The 16,010-nt window shown below is 36.8% G+C and overlaps 1 protein-coding gene across 9 annotated transcripts in view; it reads left to right on the top strand.

The window, feature by feature from the left end:
- The window catches only part of SDCCAG8 (SHH signaling and ciliogenesis regulator SDCCAG8), a 245,892-nt gene that overhangs the window by 374 nt on the left and 229,508 nt on the right, over positions 1-16,010 (top strand). For 8 of the 9 annotated variants that reach the window (XM_061160253.1, XM_061160254.1, XM_061160249.1 and 5 more), the window contains exons 2-4: positions 11,169-11,321; positions 12,041-12,123; positions 15,626-15,739. In XM_061160253.1, the coding sequence (XP_061016236.1) occupies positions 11,169-11,321; positions 12,041-12,123; positions 15,626-15,739 (350 nt within the window). Of the gene's footprint in view, positions 1-10,319; positions 10,410-11,168; positions 11,322-12,040; positions 12,124-15,625; positions 15,740-16,010 lie in introns of those variants that run through there. The other variant, XM_061160252.1, reaches the window with a different exon arrangement.

Here is a 16,010-nt window from a genome sequence, read left to right as displayed (position 1 = left end):
TGTTTGTTTTTACGTTTAAGCAGCGTTGTTTCCTTTGATTCCCCTAGTGACCTGAACCAACTCCCTGATTGTCTTGGGCATCTTTTTTACCCGAGGCCCGCAGAAACTCTTGGTCGGCTCTATGCCTGTTCTGTCCAGTTCTCATACTGGACAGAATGTGATTTATTGGACCCGGGGGCGGGAGGGCGGGGAAACCCACTAATAATTATTTTAATCACAACAGCTTCTATTTAGTGGTCTAGGCTATTTACATACATTAAATCACTTAAAACTTACAACCTTATGACTGTCCCTCTTCTACACATGAGGAAATAGAGGTCAAAGAGGTTAAGTTAGACCAAAGCCAACATAGCTGGTTAGTGGCAGAGCCAGGTATTAAATTCAATCAGACTTGTCTGCCTTGAAAGCCTATGTTTGTCTTTATTAATCATGTCTCAATTACTATTACTGAAACTTTATTTAGTTAATTAAGCCCGATGAGCATCACAAGAAAATCTGAATTAACTAAAGTTTCACTAATAGTAATCGTGACATCATTAATAAAAGTGACATACTTGTAGATAGTCTGTCATCTTGAACATCATATATAACATCATTTCTCTTATTTTAAGGTAGAAGTTATGATATTGTCTACATGGTTCTTGTGAGGAACAAATGAAATAATTCAAATAAAGCAGTGATTCTTCAGACTTTTTTTTAACTCTTAGCCATAAGTAAAAATATGTTTTATATGGGTCATATACATATAGGCTAGGGGCTTCCCAGGTGACTTAGTAGTAAAGAACTTGCCTGCCAATGCAGGAAACACAGGAGACCGGAGTTCGATACCTGGGTCGGAATGGTCCCCTGGAGGAGGAAATGGCAACCCACTCCAGTTTTCTTGCTTGGGAAATCTCATGGACAGAGGAGTTTGGCGGGCTAAAGTCCATACACAGTCGCAAAGAGTTGGACACAGCTTAGCCACTGAGCATGCGCACATGCATACAGACTAAAATAAAAGTTTCATTAAAGAATATTTATTCTACTAGAAGTAATTCACTCTACTTTCTGTTCCTTTGCATTTTCTTAACCCTTTAAGTCCTGACCAACAGCTTTAAAAATATTTAAAGCATTTAAAACATTGACTCATTTATTAATTTAGTGCCTACTATACGTTAGACATACCACATGCTGGGGATATCGTAAGTAACTAGACAAAGTGTCTGTCCTCAGGGAGGCTTTGGATTAATGGGCTGAAGGACAGTAAAATAGCTACAGATTATCACAATAAAAAAAAAAAAAAGAAGGGTAAAGATCAGTACTTGACACATAAGCCCTCATTAAATGTTAGCTGCAATTTATAACTGGTACTTGTGGCGAAGTGAAGATTTTTTGAGGGGATAAGAGACTTGAATCTAGTGAGTCTAGACTTTGAAAGGTTATTACGTATTGTTTCCATCTGTCAGCAGTGTTATAAACTGTCAACATTCTCAGTATTCAAACTGCAAGAGTAAAATCATCAGTCTGGATGAATATCTTCATCAGCCTACTGATGTTTCAAGAGCTGTTAGATACAGAAATAACCACTTCTAACTTTTCATTTGAAAACAAGAAAATACTGTGCAGAATGATAGTACCAGTGGCATTTGATTTTTGAGGTTGTTAAAAAAAAATTCTGTTTTCCATTATGTTCCTCCTAGTTCTTCTTCTTTAACCTTAGTATGAACCTTTATTTAAACATTAGAGACTATTTAATATTAGGCATTTTGATGCAGTTAATTTCAAACTGTTATAGTACTATATTTAAAACCCACAATACTGCTTTCAGTAATTATAGAGTGAAGAGTTCTTATTCAAAGATAAGATATTTTAAAATGAAGTAAAAATTTAGTGTTATAACAATATAAGATAGTGAAAACATAATCAAGAGCAAACAAAGCAGAGAAAAGTTTGTTATTAATTTATAATGATAGTTTTAACAATAAATTGAGAAATGCAACTAGGAAATTTTCATGGGTTTTCAGCACTTATCATTTATTTAGTAGCATTTTAATTTTTATGTTTATTTATTACATAGTTTATATAACAGCTTATGGAAGGAAACAGAACTAATACTGAAGAGAAGCACGATCAGAAGCTCTTCACTTCACACACTATAAATGACCACTTTTAGATAGGATAATTCCCTTTAAAGTCAAAATGTGTGTTTCTGAATAAACACAGTATGGTGGCATTATTTTGTATATGAAACTTCATTATTTTAAGCATTTGTGTCTGACAGCTCTAGAATTGTGTTACTATACAATCAGATAAAATACAAAATGTAAAGTTATTTTGGTTTTTTCTATTCACCATTACTTCCCCAAAATGTCTTGTCTAGTTCATTCTTAAAGAAAAGGTCATAGATATTCTTGATCTTTCCTCTCAAGTTATTTCTCTGGTTAACTCAATAATTTTACATGTAATCATTACTAATTCTTTCATTTGTATTTAGCCAGGAAGTAGACATGTAAAAATGCAAAATGGTTTTACAATTTCCCCATTATAGTTTCTTGTTTTTATAGCTCTTCCTTATTTCTTTACTTTAAATATAATTTTTGGAACTATTCTGTTAATAGTATATGAAGAATTTGAATTTCTGATGTAAAAAGCAGAGTCAGTGTTGCTTTCTTGCTTTTGAAACTTAAGTGAATCATTCTTTCCCTGATGCCTTTCACATGTAGTCACCCTCTGGGGATAACCCTTGTCTGTGCCCTCACTGAGAATTGGAATGGTGTAAAGACTCCTTCAGAGTAACCATTCTGGCAGACAAACTAGAAAGCTTCATTGCCCTACAGATCTGTAATGTATGCCTACATAGTAGATGATCTAAAAGTTTGTTTTCAGTGCTGAGCATATCCTAGGTATCCTGGGAGTCACAGTGTAATCTAGAACCAAAAGTTCTAGACTTTTAGTTTAGTTTAATCTAGAACCAAAAGTTCAAGACTTCCCAAGTCTGGTTAAGTGGTTATTCACTCTTTCAGTTCAGTTCAGTTGCTCAGTTCATATCTGACTGTTTGCGACCCCATGAATCGCAGCACGACAGGCCTCCCTATCCATCACTAGCTCCCAGAATTTACTCAAACTCAAGTTCATCAAGTCGGTGATGCCATCCAGCCATCTCATCCTCTGTCGTCCTCTTCTCCTCCTGCCCCCAATCCCTCCCAGCATCAGGGTCTTTTCCAGTGAGTCAACTTCCACATAAGGTGGCCAGAGTATTAGAGTTTCAGTTTCAGCATCAGTCCTTCCAATGAACACCCAGGACTGATCTCCTTTAGGATGGACTGGTTGGATCTCCTTGCAGTCCAAGGGACTCTCAAGAGTCTTCTCCAACACCACAGTTCAAAAGCATCAATTTTTTGGCGCTCAGCTTTCTTCACAGTCCAACTCTCACATCCATACATGACCACTGGAAAAACCATAGCCTTGACTAGACAGACCTTTGTTGGCAAAGTAATGTCTCTGCTCTTTAATATGCTATCTAGGTTGGTCATAACTTTCCTTCCAAGGAGTAAGTGTCTTTTCATTTCATGGCTGCAATCACCATCTGCAGTGATTCACTCTAGGCATCTAAAATTCAAGACCCACAGAATTATATTGGTAATTGTGAAGTATAGCAAATACGCCTCCTCTAAATTTAACACATCATAGTACAAGGTCATGAGGTATAAAATAAGCTAGTTCTGTTATAGTATAACAGAAGGCTGTTTAAATTCTATACACTTGAATGTAGGAATGTGATGTTAGAAAGAAGAAATTTGTTAGAAATTCAGTGTCCCAGCCTTAACAACTGAATCATGTTTCAAATGTTGCTGCAGTGTTAGCTGTGGATTCAGTTTTATGCCTGTATACATTACTCACCTATTCTCCAACTTCCTGGCCACCTTTGATTGAGTGGGCATCAAGAAATGGAACAAACTTATACTGAAACAGGAATGCATCATTTACTTTCTGTATGCATTTTATATGGTAATTCCTCCTTTTTCTTTCAATGTTTTGTTATTTTAGGCTCTAGATTGAATTTATGAAGAGTATGATGGAGTCAGAGAAAAGAATGCAAAACTAGGATCCAAGTTCCAATTCTTACTGTTGCTTTTCTAATAACCATCTGTGTTACCTTAGGCAAGTTAATAAACTGTTCTTGGATTCTTATTTCCTCATCGGGAATATGAAAAGTTTGGACTAGGAGGTAGGGTTATTGCCAGTAGGAACCAAGGAGATGACAAAATGTGTGATGAAGTCAGTGGGAGACACTAGGGAATAGTGAGGCCATGGCCAAACTGGGCAGTTGATGCTTTTTCTGAAAACATTGCAATTGCTTTCTTGCTCTTTCCCTCTTTTCTTCCTTCCCTTTCTTTTATTCTTTTCCCTTCATCCTATACTATGTGGGTCAAGCAAAATATGTGAGAGCTTGGGTCCCCTTCAGCCACTATCTCAGATCTCTAGATCTGTAATGTCCCTTTTATCAACACTGGATTGGACCACATGAATAATAAAAAGTTGTGTTTCCTTATGAGATTAAGGGACTAAGTTCATGGAAAGTGAGAAGTTGAATATGGGAAGAAAATATAAAATTTGGGGGGGTGATCTTTTTCTTTGTAAGTTGATTTAGTTGGATAAAACTGAAAATAATACTGATGTTCCAATTGTACATAAGTAAAATATAAACAAGTGTTTGTTGTTGTTTTTTTTTATTCCAGAGAAGGATACATATGTAGAAAGCTGATGTTAATCTTACTAGTCCATAATTTGGTCACTGAATTAACTAGCAGTGATGTCATCTGGACCTTTGGCAGACTTAAGGAAACATGTATATAACTTAAGTAAAAGTTCCTCTTTTTCTCAGTTTTACACATCAAACTTGTATTTCTTCTTCTTTTTTGTTTTTGCTGTTCTTAAATGTGTTCTAAAATTTTAAAATGTTTAGGTGCACACTCACACACATTGTCTATGGCTAATGTTTGCTTATTTAACTATCAGCCTCACTGAAACCAAGACCGGCAACAATGTAAGAAAGGCCCTGGAAGCATTCATTATGAAACTAAAGAAATACAATGATTTGGCTATTAATAAATAAGGATTGGTAATGCAAATGAGATTTTTCAAACATTTAAATTGACTTTTTTGCTAATAAAATTTAAATTACATATATTCATTTTTTGTTTTATATACTTATATGGCTGTTCTTAGTAGTTTTAACTTTTATTTCTTTTACCAGAATACCAAAAAGTAGTAGCATTTCCATTTTCTCTTCCCTAAAACTAATGAGGTAAAATAAACAAAAGACAGGATTTAGCAGCCCAAAAAGCGTGTTTTATAAGTAAATAATCATCCGTGAAATAATGTAGAACCAAAACAATGGTTTGGTGCTACAAGATTGTACAAAAGGTAGGAAAGATAGCTTGAAACATGCTTGTGTGCTTGCTAAAGCAGCCTTGATTATTGGAGAGCTTCATCAAAGCCCACTGGAACATTTAAAGGAATGATTACTAAAGAAGCTCTAAAAAATAGCCTTGGAGTATAACTATTGCTTCATGTATTAGGCCTCGGAAACAAAATGAAACTAAATATGAATTTCAAGTTCTTGATCACAATAGGTATTCCTGACACCTGGATCAGAAGTGCCTCATCTTGGTGTTGATGGCGATGGGTTGTGTGTGCTGCCTCCCACAATGGTAGAATAGCTCAGTGTCCTGACCACTTTTCATCAGGTTGCACCTGTAATTCCGGTGTAGCAGTGTGGGTAGTCTCTCCTCAAAACTGAGCACTGGCTATCTTGTTTCATTACTATAAACCAGCAGTTATCAGAGTGACTTTTTTTCCCATCCAGAAGACATTTGGTAATGTCTGGAGGCATTTTTGACTGTCACAACTGGCAGGGAGAGTTTTACCAGCATCTAGTGGGTAGAGGCCAGAGATGCTCCTGTACAAACACAACACATCCCCTTACAGTCAAGAATTACCAAGTCCAAATATCAATAGTGCTGAGACTGAGAACCACGATCTAGAAGTAGCAAGGTTATTACTCATAGCATTTGCTTTGTGAGAACCGTGCTTGAGAATAATTTCAATTAAGGATACAGATTGTTTTGGCTGATAATTGTACCTAAGTTCTGCCAGTCTGGCTAGGATAACTTCTTTAATAGAAAAGTGACAGGTGCATAAGTATTCTCAGTTGGTACAAAAAAAAAAAAAAGAACCAGGTGTATCCCTTATAATGTGTATAGTCAATCTTCTTGATTTCCCAACATCCATCCATCATTAATGATCTTCCAGACACTGCTCTTAAAGATGTTTACATTCTTATTTGGATTATCTTTCACTTCTGGTACCAACCAGTTTTAACACATTTTTCAGCTATTAGAGTCTTATGATAGTAATTTTTTTTGAGATTTTGTAGTTTCTGCATACAACTTTTAGTCTCTTTAATCATTGTAATTGCCAGTTACAAAGCTGGTTTTTCTAATTTTGGATTAATGCTGTCTTCATCTTGGTCACACTAATTGTCAGTCCCCCAGTGAACAGTGACAACAATCCCCTGAACTAGCTGAGACCCAGTCAAGTGTGGACGGACACATGCATCTCATCTGGGTGTGGTTTCATTTTTCTGCTTGTCTGCCCAGATCTAAGCTTGTTTTGAGCATTGCCGCTTGCCTCATGCTTAGCCTGGGGAGGTATGGTTCACTGCTTGTTTTCCCAGAGACAGCTGGGCACTTCACTGGGTGCGGTTCTGCCTCCTTGTCACCAGGGTAATTCTCATTACAGATGGAGAATGTAGACATTAATAATTCACAGTATGTATGTAAGTGATGATCCTTGGTATACAGGGACGTATTTTCCTTTTTGTTCAAAAACATCTTGATGAAGAGAGGCTCGGTGTTGAGCTAGGAGCTGGAAAGTAGAGCAACTAGATTACAAAAATGAATGAAACAGACAAATTTGTTGGCAGTCAGGAGCTTAAAAACCTTTTCAGTGCTCATTATATTGATTGATATTTGGATAGTGGACTAGCAGAAATATTACTTATATTTATGTTCATGCAATTCTGTAGGACTCAGAGGTTGTATTTCTGTTTGTATTTGTAATTAAGTTTGTATTCAGCCTGTGGTTGATGCTGGGAAGAAGAAATCAGGATGTATTGTGAAATCAGTTACTATCCTCTCAGGAGAGAAGAGGAACTAAGTATTCTTCCCCACTCTTGAGGATAAAGCTATGCCCAGTAACAGTGGGATAGGAAACCCTAACTGGAACCTCCTATCTAATCTGGTTTCCATACATGTAAGCAGAATGGGGTTAGGGCTTCCCTGATGGCTCAGTGGTAAAGAATGTGCCTGCCAATGCAGGAGATGCAGGTTCTATCTTTGGATCAGGAAGATCCCCTGGTGAAGGACATGGCAACCCACTCCACTCTTCTTCCCTGGGAAATCCCATCCTCAGGAACGTAGCAGGCTACTGTCCAAGGGGTCGCAAAAGAGTCGGAAATGACTTAGTAACTAAACAACAACAAGAAGCAGCAGTTAATGGCATCTGGGGAGTAGTGTTCTTAATAAGGATTATGAGACCAGTTGCAATGGCTCCAGCTGAAAAGCAATGGGGTTTCGTCTGTCTTCAAAGATCTGAGTGTTGTTATTCCAAGGGATTAATTCTGTTTGTCTGTTGCAGTGTATATAATTATGTTCGTATGTATATATTTGAAAAACGTTTAGCATGTTTTAAAATGTAGTCTTGGAATGACTTTAAAATATCACTTACCTCCTTAGTTTTAGTTTCAGGATACAGTTCTTGCAAATTCCTTCTCTTCATCTCTGACCCTAGCAACTGAAGTCATTCATTGCAAAAAAAAACCCAGACCTTATGTAATCACTGAGAAAAGTGAGATGGCTGTTGAGTTCAATATATTAGTATTTCACATAATACTATTTTCATAGTAGAGTTTAACACATAGTCTTTAAATGATAAAAATTCTAAAAGATTAAACCGGAATATCAGGAAAGGGATTAAATGGCCTCATAAAACTCTCCCATTATTGTAAGCTAATGAAATAACTCTACCTGTAGGAATTTTCAATTACACATTTTTTTTCAGATTTCCTTTCTTTTTCCTAATATAGCTTGTTAGCTTTTAGTCAGATTAAGTATAAATAAGTAATTATCCTTTGTCTTATAGATGAAGTCATTTGATGGCTCCACAGAGCCTCCTTTTAGTGTAATTCAAACCCTTTGTTTCCTTTTAATGGATGCAGTAAAGATAAGTGCTTTGTTCATAGGTATCAGTGCATAAGTCCAAAACTGTGTGAACTAAATTGCTTATCATGTAACACTTCGATTTTTCCTTATCCTTTAACAAATCTCTTTAGAAAATACTGAGTTAGTAAAAAAAAAAAAAAAACTATTGCTGCTTCTCATTTTACTGAAACCAGGAATGCATCTTATCTGGACTTTTTAAAACTCATGAGGAATAAAAGGAGGCCAGGCTTGGTTAGTTATCAATACCAAATTCCTGTCAGAGAAAGGTCTATGTGGAAATAGGATTGGTGTGGAGAAAATTGCAGTGATAAATTTATTGGGTCTCTTGTGTAGATTGCTGAACCCTGACCTAAAAGACCTATTTTTGTTAGTTTACTCAAGGGGAAAATGAGTTGCTATAAGTGAAGTACCTGTATTAGAGATTTTGTAAGATAGAGAATATTTTTTTCTGTTAAGTTATGGTATTTTTGTCTGTTTCACACATTCAAATTAATGAGCTTAAAAGAAATAGAATGTATTTTTCAAGGTCCTGTAGACTATATAAATATATTTTCATCCATCCATGTTTGGTAATGAAAAGCTTTTTCATTTTTATAGATTTCTTAGGGTTCTCTTATAGGTATTAAAGATGAGGAGCTTTTTCTCCTGAATACAGAAGTAGATCTAACTTGTCAAGAAAGGGCCTAGATCAGAAGAAAGAACTTCATTGGTGTTATTGTTATGCATTGCTCTGAATTAGGGAAAGATTTTACTTAGAAAAAGTTCTCCTCTGAAGATGTTAAGAATTCTTTTGATGGAATCCATTTGAGATAGATAATAGCTGTACATGAACTTGCATGGGAATTCATCTTTTTCTAACATAAATTTCTATGTTAGCTATATATAAATATTTAATAAATAAATGAATTAAAGATAACTTTCAAATACAGATGTCAACATTTAAAAATGATGACTGAAACCTGGGTCTCAGCTCTAATGTAAAAGGAACATTTTTTGTGACAGTTAATGTTTCTAGATTGGAACTGGAGAACTAATTATAAGAGATTAGCAGAAGTAACAAGTTTAAACCTGAAAAAGTATCTGGTCTTTAACTAATGAAATTACCCATCAATTGTCTGATTCTCCAGTTGTCATACATGTAAAAAAATCCATAAAACAGGATAGGGTTATTAGTAATGTCATGTCTAGTGTCATTAGTATGTTATAGTATTAACATATAATATAGTATCATTACTGGGGCGTCCCCAGTGGCTCAGATGTAAAGAATCTGCCTGCAATGCAGTAGATGCAAGTTTGATCTTGGGTAGGGAAGATCCCCTGGAGGAGGGCATGGCAACCCACTCCGGTATTCTTGCCTGGAGAATCCCATGGACAGAGGACCCTGGAGAGCTATGGTCCATAGGGTCACGAAAAAGACACGACTGAGCACACATGCCCAGTATCATTACTATATTAGTATGTAGTTCTGTTATTAATGTAGGACTTGGATCCTTTGCTAAAGCTGTTTTTGGGTGAGTATTTCACTGAATAATTATTTCAGTTACCTTTTGTTGCTTAACAAGCACAACCCACTCCAGTATTCTTGCCCAGAGAATTCCCATGGACAGAGGAGCCTGGCAGGCTACAGTCCATGGGATCGCAAAGAGTTGGACATGACTGAGCGATTAAGTGCACACACACACACGCACACCCCCCACACACAACTCACTCTAAAGCTTGATGGCAGAAACCAACAACCAAAAGCATTTTTAGTGCCTCTCACAGATCTGTGGTTTTACCAGACCGCAGCTGGGCAGTTTTCGAGTCTCTCTCATGCATTGTGGGTAGATGACCTCTCGCTCTGGAGTCACCAGGAGACTGCCAGACTGTTAGTGGGGTTGGGCTTCTTCTTTCTCCTCGTGGTGATCTCAGAGCCTCTCCTTTCCACATGGCCTCTTCAGAGTCTCTCTAGCAGGGTAGCCAGACTTCCTACTTAGTGGCTTGGGGCTCACAAAAACCAACATTCCAAGAGGGTAGAAGCAGAAGCTTCCGAACATTTTAAAGATGTGACGGGTCAGGCGTCATGTGCATTCCAGTACATTCTCTTTTTGAGTGTAGGTTACAGGTCCACTAAGTTTCAAGTTGGGAGAGCACAAGGATGTAAGGGTGAGTTCTTTGGGGGCTGTTTTTAGAGATGAACTATTAGAGTAATATACCTTAAAATACTTAATTTTAGACTATTTATGTTAAGTATGTGGTAATAAGTTTAAACTTCAATTCTAAGAGTAATCAGGCATAGTAACCGAGAATTTCTACATAAGATGTAGTCAGCCAGCAGTATATAAGTACAACTATACTAAGTACAGTATATAAGTACAACTATACCGCTCTAAGCACATCAGCTATTCAAATCTTGATCAGAACTAGGCCAGGTGGTCAGCTGTCTTGATGCTAGAGGGCCCTGTGGCCCCCAGGGACAAGGAGGCTTCTTTGGGTAGGAACTTGAGGTGGTGGGATCCCTCTTGCCAGTCTTGCCTATCCACACCATGCCAAAAGGTGTAGGGGAGTCTTAGGCACTGAGGAGTCAGGATAGTGCCTCCCCTGTGAGATTATTGTTTGGGAGAGTGAAGAGGAGAAAAGCTCTCCCACTCAGTCGTCCTTGGCAGTAGAGCTATATACAGTGAATACCAATCACAGTGGTGTCTGGGAGCTTAGAGATCATTAAGTCTAACCTCTGCCCCATGAGCTTAATCTCACATTTCCTCTAGCCTGTTCCCCAGTAAGCTAGAAGCAAAGCTATGCTTTTTTTTTTCTCCCACAAAGTATCAGAAATGATTGCTTTTCCTTTAGAAATTGTCTTCCCAAGTCGATGTTCATTTGATCACCCAGATTTCACTGGCTCTGATTTTCATCATGCTATTGCAGAACGTGCAAATAGAAGCATTCACCAGTTGAAATGTGCCCTGAGAGAAGGTGATGTCACCGTTGGAGAAGATATGCTGGATCCTTCTTTTAATACCAGTGTAGGAAACGAGGATGCTGGAAATGCCTGGCGTGAACTACAACACAGCCATGCCGGTGAGTGTGAATGTCAGTCCTAACCTGAATGACACACAGTGAATTCTTTAAACTCCATATAATAATGACGCCAGCCTGTCCTCCACTGCTAGGATTTTAGTCAAGAAACACAAAGCAGCTAATCTAGTTCTGTTGTTTTTTTTTTTCCCCTTTGACTTCCCTATGCCTATAGGATGTCAAAGCAGTGTTTTCTTAAGGTAATTCCAAGCTGCCTCTCCAGCCTCATTTTTCTATCTTCCTTTCAACTATTCATCTTGCAAGCCATGTTCTATTCATGCCACCCTATGGCCGTGCTTCTCTGCTTTGCATGAGCCATGTATTCAAACTGGCTTTTTCTCACCCTTTTCTGCATGGTGGTCTCCTGTACATCCTTCACACTCTCTTCTCTGTGAAAACAGGCACAGTTACGTGCTTCCTCTTCTTACAGCATTATAGGCAGACCTAGAGCTTCTTATAGGTAGATTTAGAGCTTATAATCTTGTTAGTTAGTTAGATATATCAGATATAAGCTTATATCTGTTAGTTATATACCTCTTGCTCAGTGGATTCTTACCTCTTAAATGAGAGAGATTTTCTTATGTTTGTTTTTGTGTCTGTCAATAGCATATTTTGTGATGCATAATACACAAATATTTGTTAGATTGATGGAAGGATAGATGGGTGATGATAAACTATGGATTTAAAATAAGATGAATAAACCTATTGCTTTTGCTCAATAGTTAATCAACTCAAAGCTTTGTTGCGCCAACAAGCAACCGAGGAAAGTGAGGTATCTCTAAGAAGACAAGAAACATCCTCTTTGGTAAGTATCACCATTTACAGCCTAACAAAAGCATTATTTTTCTAACTATGTTTTAATTTTGTGTATCATTTTAGTAGTACATGTGTTAAACAGATTCTGAGCTGGACATGCTAATAGTGGAAAGTGTTAAAAGAAATGATCTTCCCTCTGATAATTATTTTGGCCGAAGAAGAGACTTCCATGGCAGAGGGGATTCTGATTTTTTAATTTATTATTCACTTGAAAAATGTGAGTGAAGAAATAGTTTGGAGAACTTACTTTGCAACTGTTAGCAAATATTTTTTTTTAAAGGAACAATATATGGGAAAGAGTAACCATGGCTTTTTTTTTAGTATTTATTATTATTATTACTCATTTATTTTTGGCTGCTTCGGGTCTTAGCTGTGGCATGCAAAGTCTTTGTTGTAGTAAGCAGGATCTTTCATTCAGTATGCAGGCTTCTTTCTAGTTGTGGCAGGTGAGGGCTCAGTGCTTGTGGCATGTGGGCTTAGCTGCCCAGGGCCATTGGGGATCTTAGTTCCCCTTCCAGGGATCGAACCAGCATCCCTTGTATTGAAAGGCAGATTCTTCTAGAAGAATGGTACCAACGATCCTACATACAGGGCAGCAAAGGAGACACAGATGTAAAAAAACAGATTTCTGGGCTCAGTGAGAGAAGAAGAAGGTGGGATGATTTGAGAGAATAGCATTGAAACGTGTACATTATCGTATGCCATATGTAGAATGGATGACCAGTGCGAGTTGGATGCATGAAGCGGAACCCCCAGGGCCGGTGTTCTGTGACGACCTGGAGGAGTGGGGTTGGTCAGGGAGGTGGAAGGGGGTTTCAGGATTCGGGGAACATGTGTATACCTATGGCTGATTCATGTTGATGTATGGCAAAAGCCATCACAGTATTGTAAAGTAATTATCCTTCAATTAAAATAAATACATTTTAAAAATAAATAGTTAAAAAAAGAAAGAAAGGAGGATTCTTAACCACTGGACCACGAAGTCCCTAACCATTGCTTTTATAGAGGGGCATATCTGTATTTTTATTACTTTTAGAATTTACTTTCTAATTCTGGCTGTCCTTTGTTTATGTTAAATGTTAAATTTGAAGCATGTAATCTTTTTCTACATTAAAAAATATATAGTTATAAAATTGTGTGATATGAGAAACTGTACTCTATTTCTTCTGCAGCTGTTTTCTACTGCTATTGCTTTAATGGAGTATATTATTTCTGACTGAAGCAGTGTGATATAAAGCCTGAGATAGGTGTGAAGGAAGGGTGGAAGTGAGGGAGAGTACTGTGAGGGAAGGGTATATGTGAGGAGAAGGTGGGTGGGAGGGAAGCGTTCTGTAGAAAATGGGTACTGTGAAGTGAGGATTTGGCCAGGTTTAAATAGTCAAAATAATAGTCTATGCTTTAGGGTGATCTAGGGTCTATCATGTACTCTCTCACAGGGTTTTTATAGTAATGAGGTAAGATCACATATTTAAAATTCTTTGGAAACCTATGAAATATGGCACAAATATAAAATGTCATGGCAACAATAACCACCTTGCATTTTCAATGTCTGTGACTGTTGGATACCCAGGCTACATGCTGAAAACTTGAAGACATGTCAGTTTCCTTTACTCACAGCTGAAATGTCCTAAAGAGTACCCCCATATTAACACTTCATTCCAGCCTGACACAGACTTTCATGCTTAATTCCCACTTTAGAGAAATGGACTACATGTTCCTATTCAATATTTATAGATATAAACTATAATTTTGATAAAATATTTCATTATTCAGTGAACTTATTACTGTTTACACCTAGTTTCTAGAATGCTCCTAAGCACATACGGATAGAGTACTTTTAAGTCTAGTAGATTAAGTTTCTGTATCTGTTGAATGCTCAGACATGCTTCTTAGCATTTTTAAGATATTACTGAGCAGTGATATTGCAAAACTGATTGACTTTAGATAAGCAAGAAGACTCATCAAGATGATCAGTTCAATATATACAGTATATGCCAATACACAGGTCTATTGGCTCTATGTGAAAGAATGGAACTTAGACTCTAAATGTATACAACCTACATATGATGATTACAAGCTATAATAATAAGTAGCTTTTGAAGACTGTACCCCTTAGAATGCAGTTTCATAGCCAAAATGACGTATGAGAAATATGTGGCTGTATTAAGAGTGAAATGAGGCAGTGCTGAGGTAGAAAATATGTCTAAACATTATTACTTGTTATTTTAGAATATGGACATTCAAACTGTGATAAACATACAAGTGATTTTATATGAACATTTTCCACATGATACTAGCTTGTTTTTAATTTTCCCATTGATTTTGCCCTATGTATACACATTGTAATAATTTATATTTGCCTATGCACTGAATCCCTTTCTATTAATATTAATTATTATAATTAGTTGCTTTCTACTTACCACAGATAATTCACTTAATTAACATGTCTTTTGGTTTTAAATTTATTAAATGTGGCCAGAAGCAAAGCTGTACTTAATTATTCTGCCATGAGAGCTGGTACTTCATCATTTATAGGAATTTCTGCTGTGTTGAAAAACAAAATGATTGTGTGTCTCACCTCAAACTTTCCTCTGGATTCATCTAACTGGTAGAGCTTCACTTTCCCTTTTCCTAACTTCCTCTTTTCTTTAAGTAATATCATGGTAGTAGTGTTAGTCACTCAGTCGTGTCTGACTGTTTGCGACCCCATGGACTGTGGCCCACCAGGCTCTTCTGTCCATTGGATTCTCCAGGCAAGAATACTGGAGTGGATGATATATGATTTATAAACCATTTTACAGTCATTTTAGGACAAGGTAAGATGGATATTAAAAATCGATTACGGGACTGCTGCAAAAGTAAAGAGAATTAACATTTTTTTTCTAAAGTCCTCAATGCAATGTCTCACTTTCATGTATATCTGCTTTAGCACTCTAGTCCTGGAGGCTCCAGAACGGCATAGTCTCCAATTGCCTTAAGTATTAGGGTCAAAAATAAAAAACCAGGTTTTGCTAATGTACTTCTTTGTAGATAAAATTTTACCTCAGTGACACACATTTGGCATCAGACACTTGTCTAAAGAATCCCTTCTTCAGGCAGCTGTTCTGCAGTTTTAGCTAGCAGCCCTCTTCTATGGTGATTTCTTAAAAAGCTGTCCCTTTATCTGAGAATTACTGAAGCACGTCACATTTCCAGATGGCTCAAATGGGTGGTTCATCCCGAGCCAAATTATACTACTCGAGCATTTTTCCATTTGCTGTGTGCTTTTTACAACCATTTTCCTTTTCCCTCTTTAAAAAATAGTTTTCATATTCCTGAATCTTATCTATTTATAGAATTTATAAGATGAAATAATACTGCTAGCCGCACTGTGATTTAGTCTGTTTATTCTATGTTTATATGACGTAAGTGCTAAATTGAGTATGGAGATGGTATTAACTGATTCTTTGCTAAATCCGAACATGCTTCATTTATTTTCATTTTTGCCTTAGAGGTCATCAGAATGTGAGGAAACCAATATGCCTACTGTCCACAATCTTGTTCCTATCATCAATGACCAGTCTCAGTACATTTATCATTTAGAGGCAGAAGTCAAGTTCTGCAAGGTAAGTATTCCATTAAAAATTTAATCCAGACTATGTTAAATTTGTTATTAATAATAATATCTTGTGTGAAAATTTGCTATTAATTAGTCTTCATGTTTATAGCAACATCTTGATGGTTGTCATCTTTCTGTGATTGAAAAGACTGATGTGTAATCGGAGCTTTTCAAGCTTGGGAATGGTACTCCTGACCATGCCATTTCTGAGTACTTAATTTCCCAGTAGTTTATAATTATATAGTAGTCTATAATATTTTGATAATATTCTCTTATGT

Source organism: Dama dama, chromosome 14 (genome assembly GCF_033118175.1).
Source record: "Dama dama isolate Ldn47 chromosome 14, ASM3311817v1, whole genome shotgun sequence".
Lineage (NCBI taxonomy): Eukaryota > Metazoa > Chordata > Mammalia > Artiodactyla > Cervidae > Dama > Dama dama.
The sequence above is the reverse complement of the archived record's forward strand: the minus strand, read 5'-3'. Positions and strand labels throughout refer to the sequence as shown.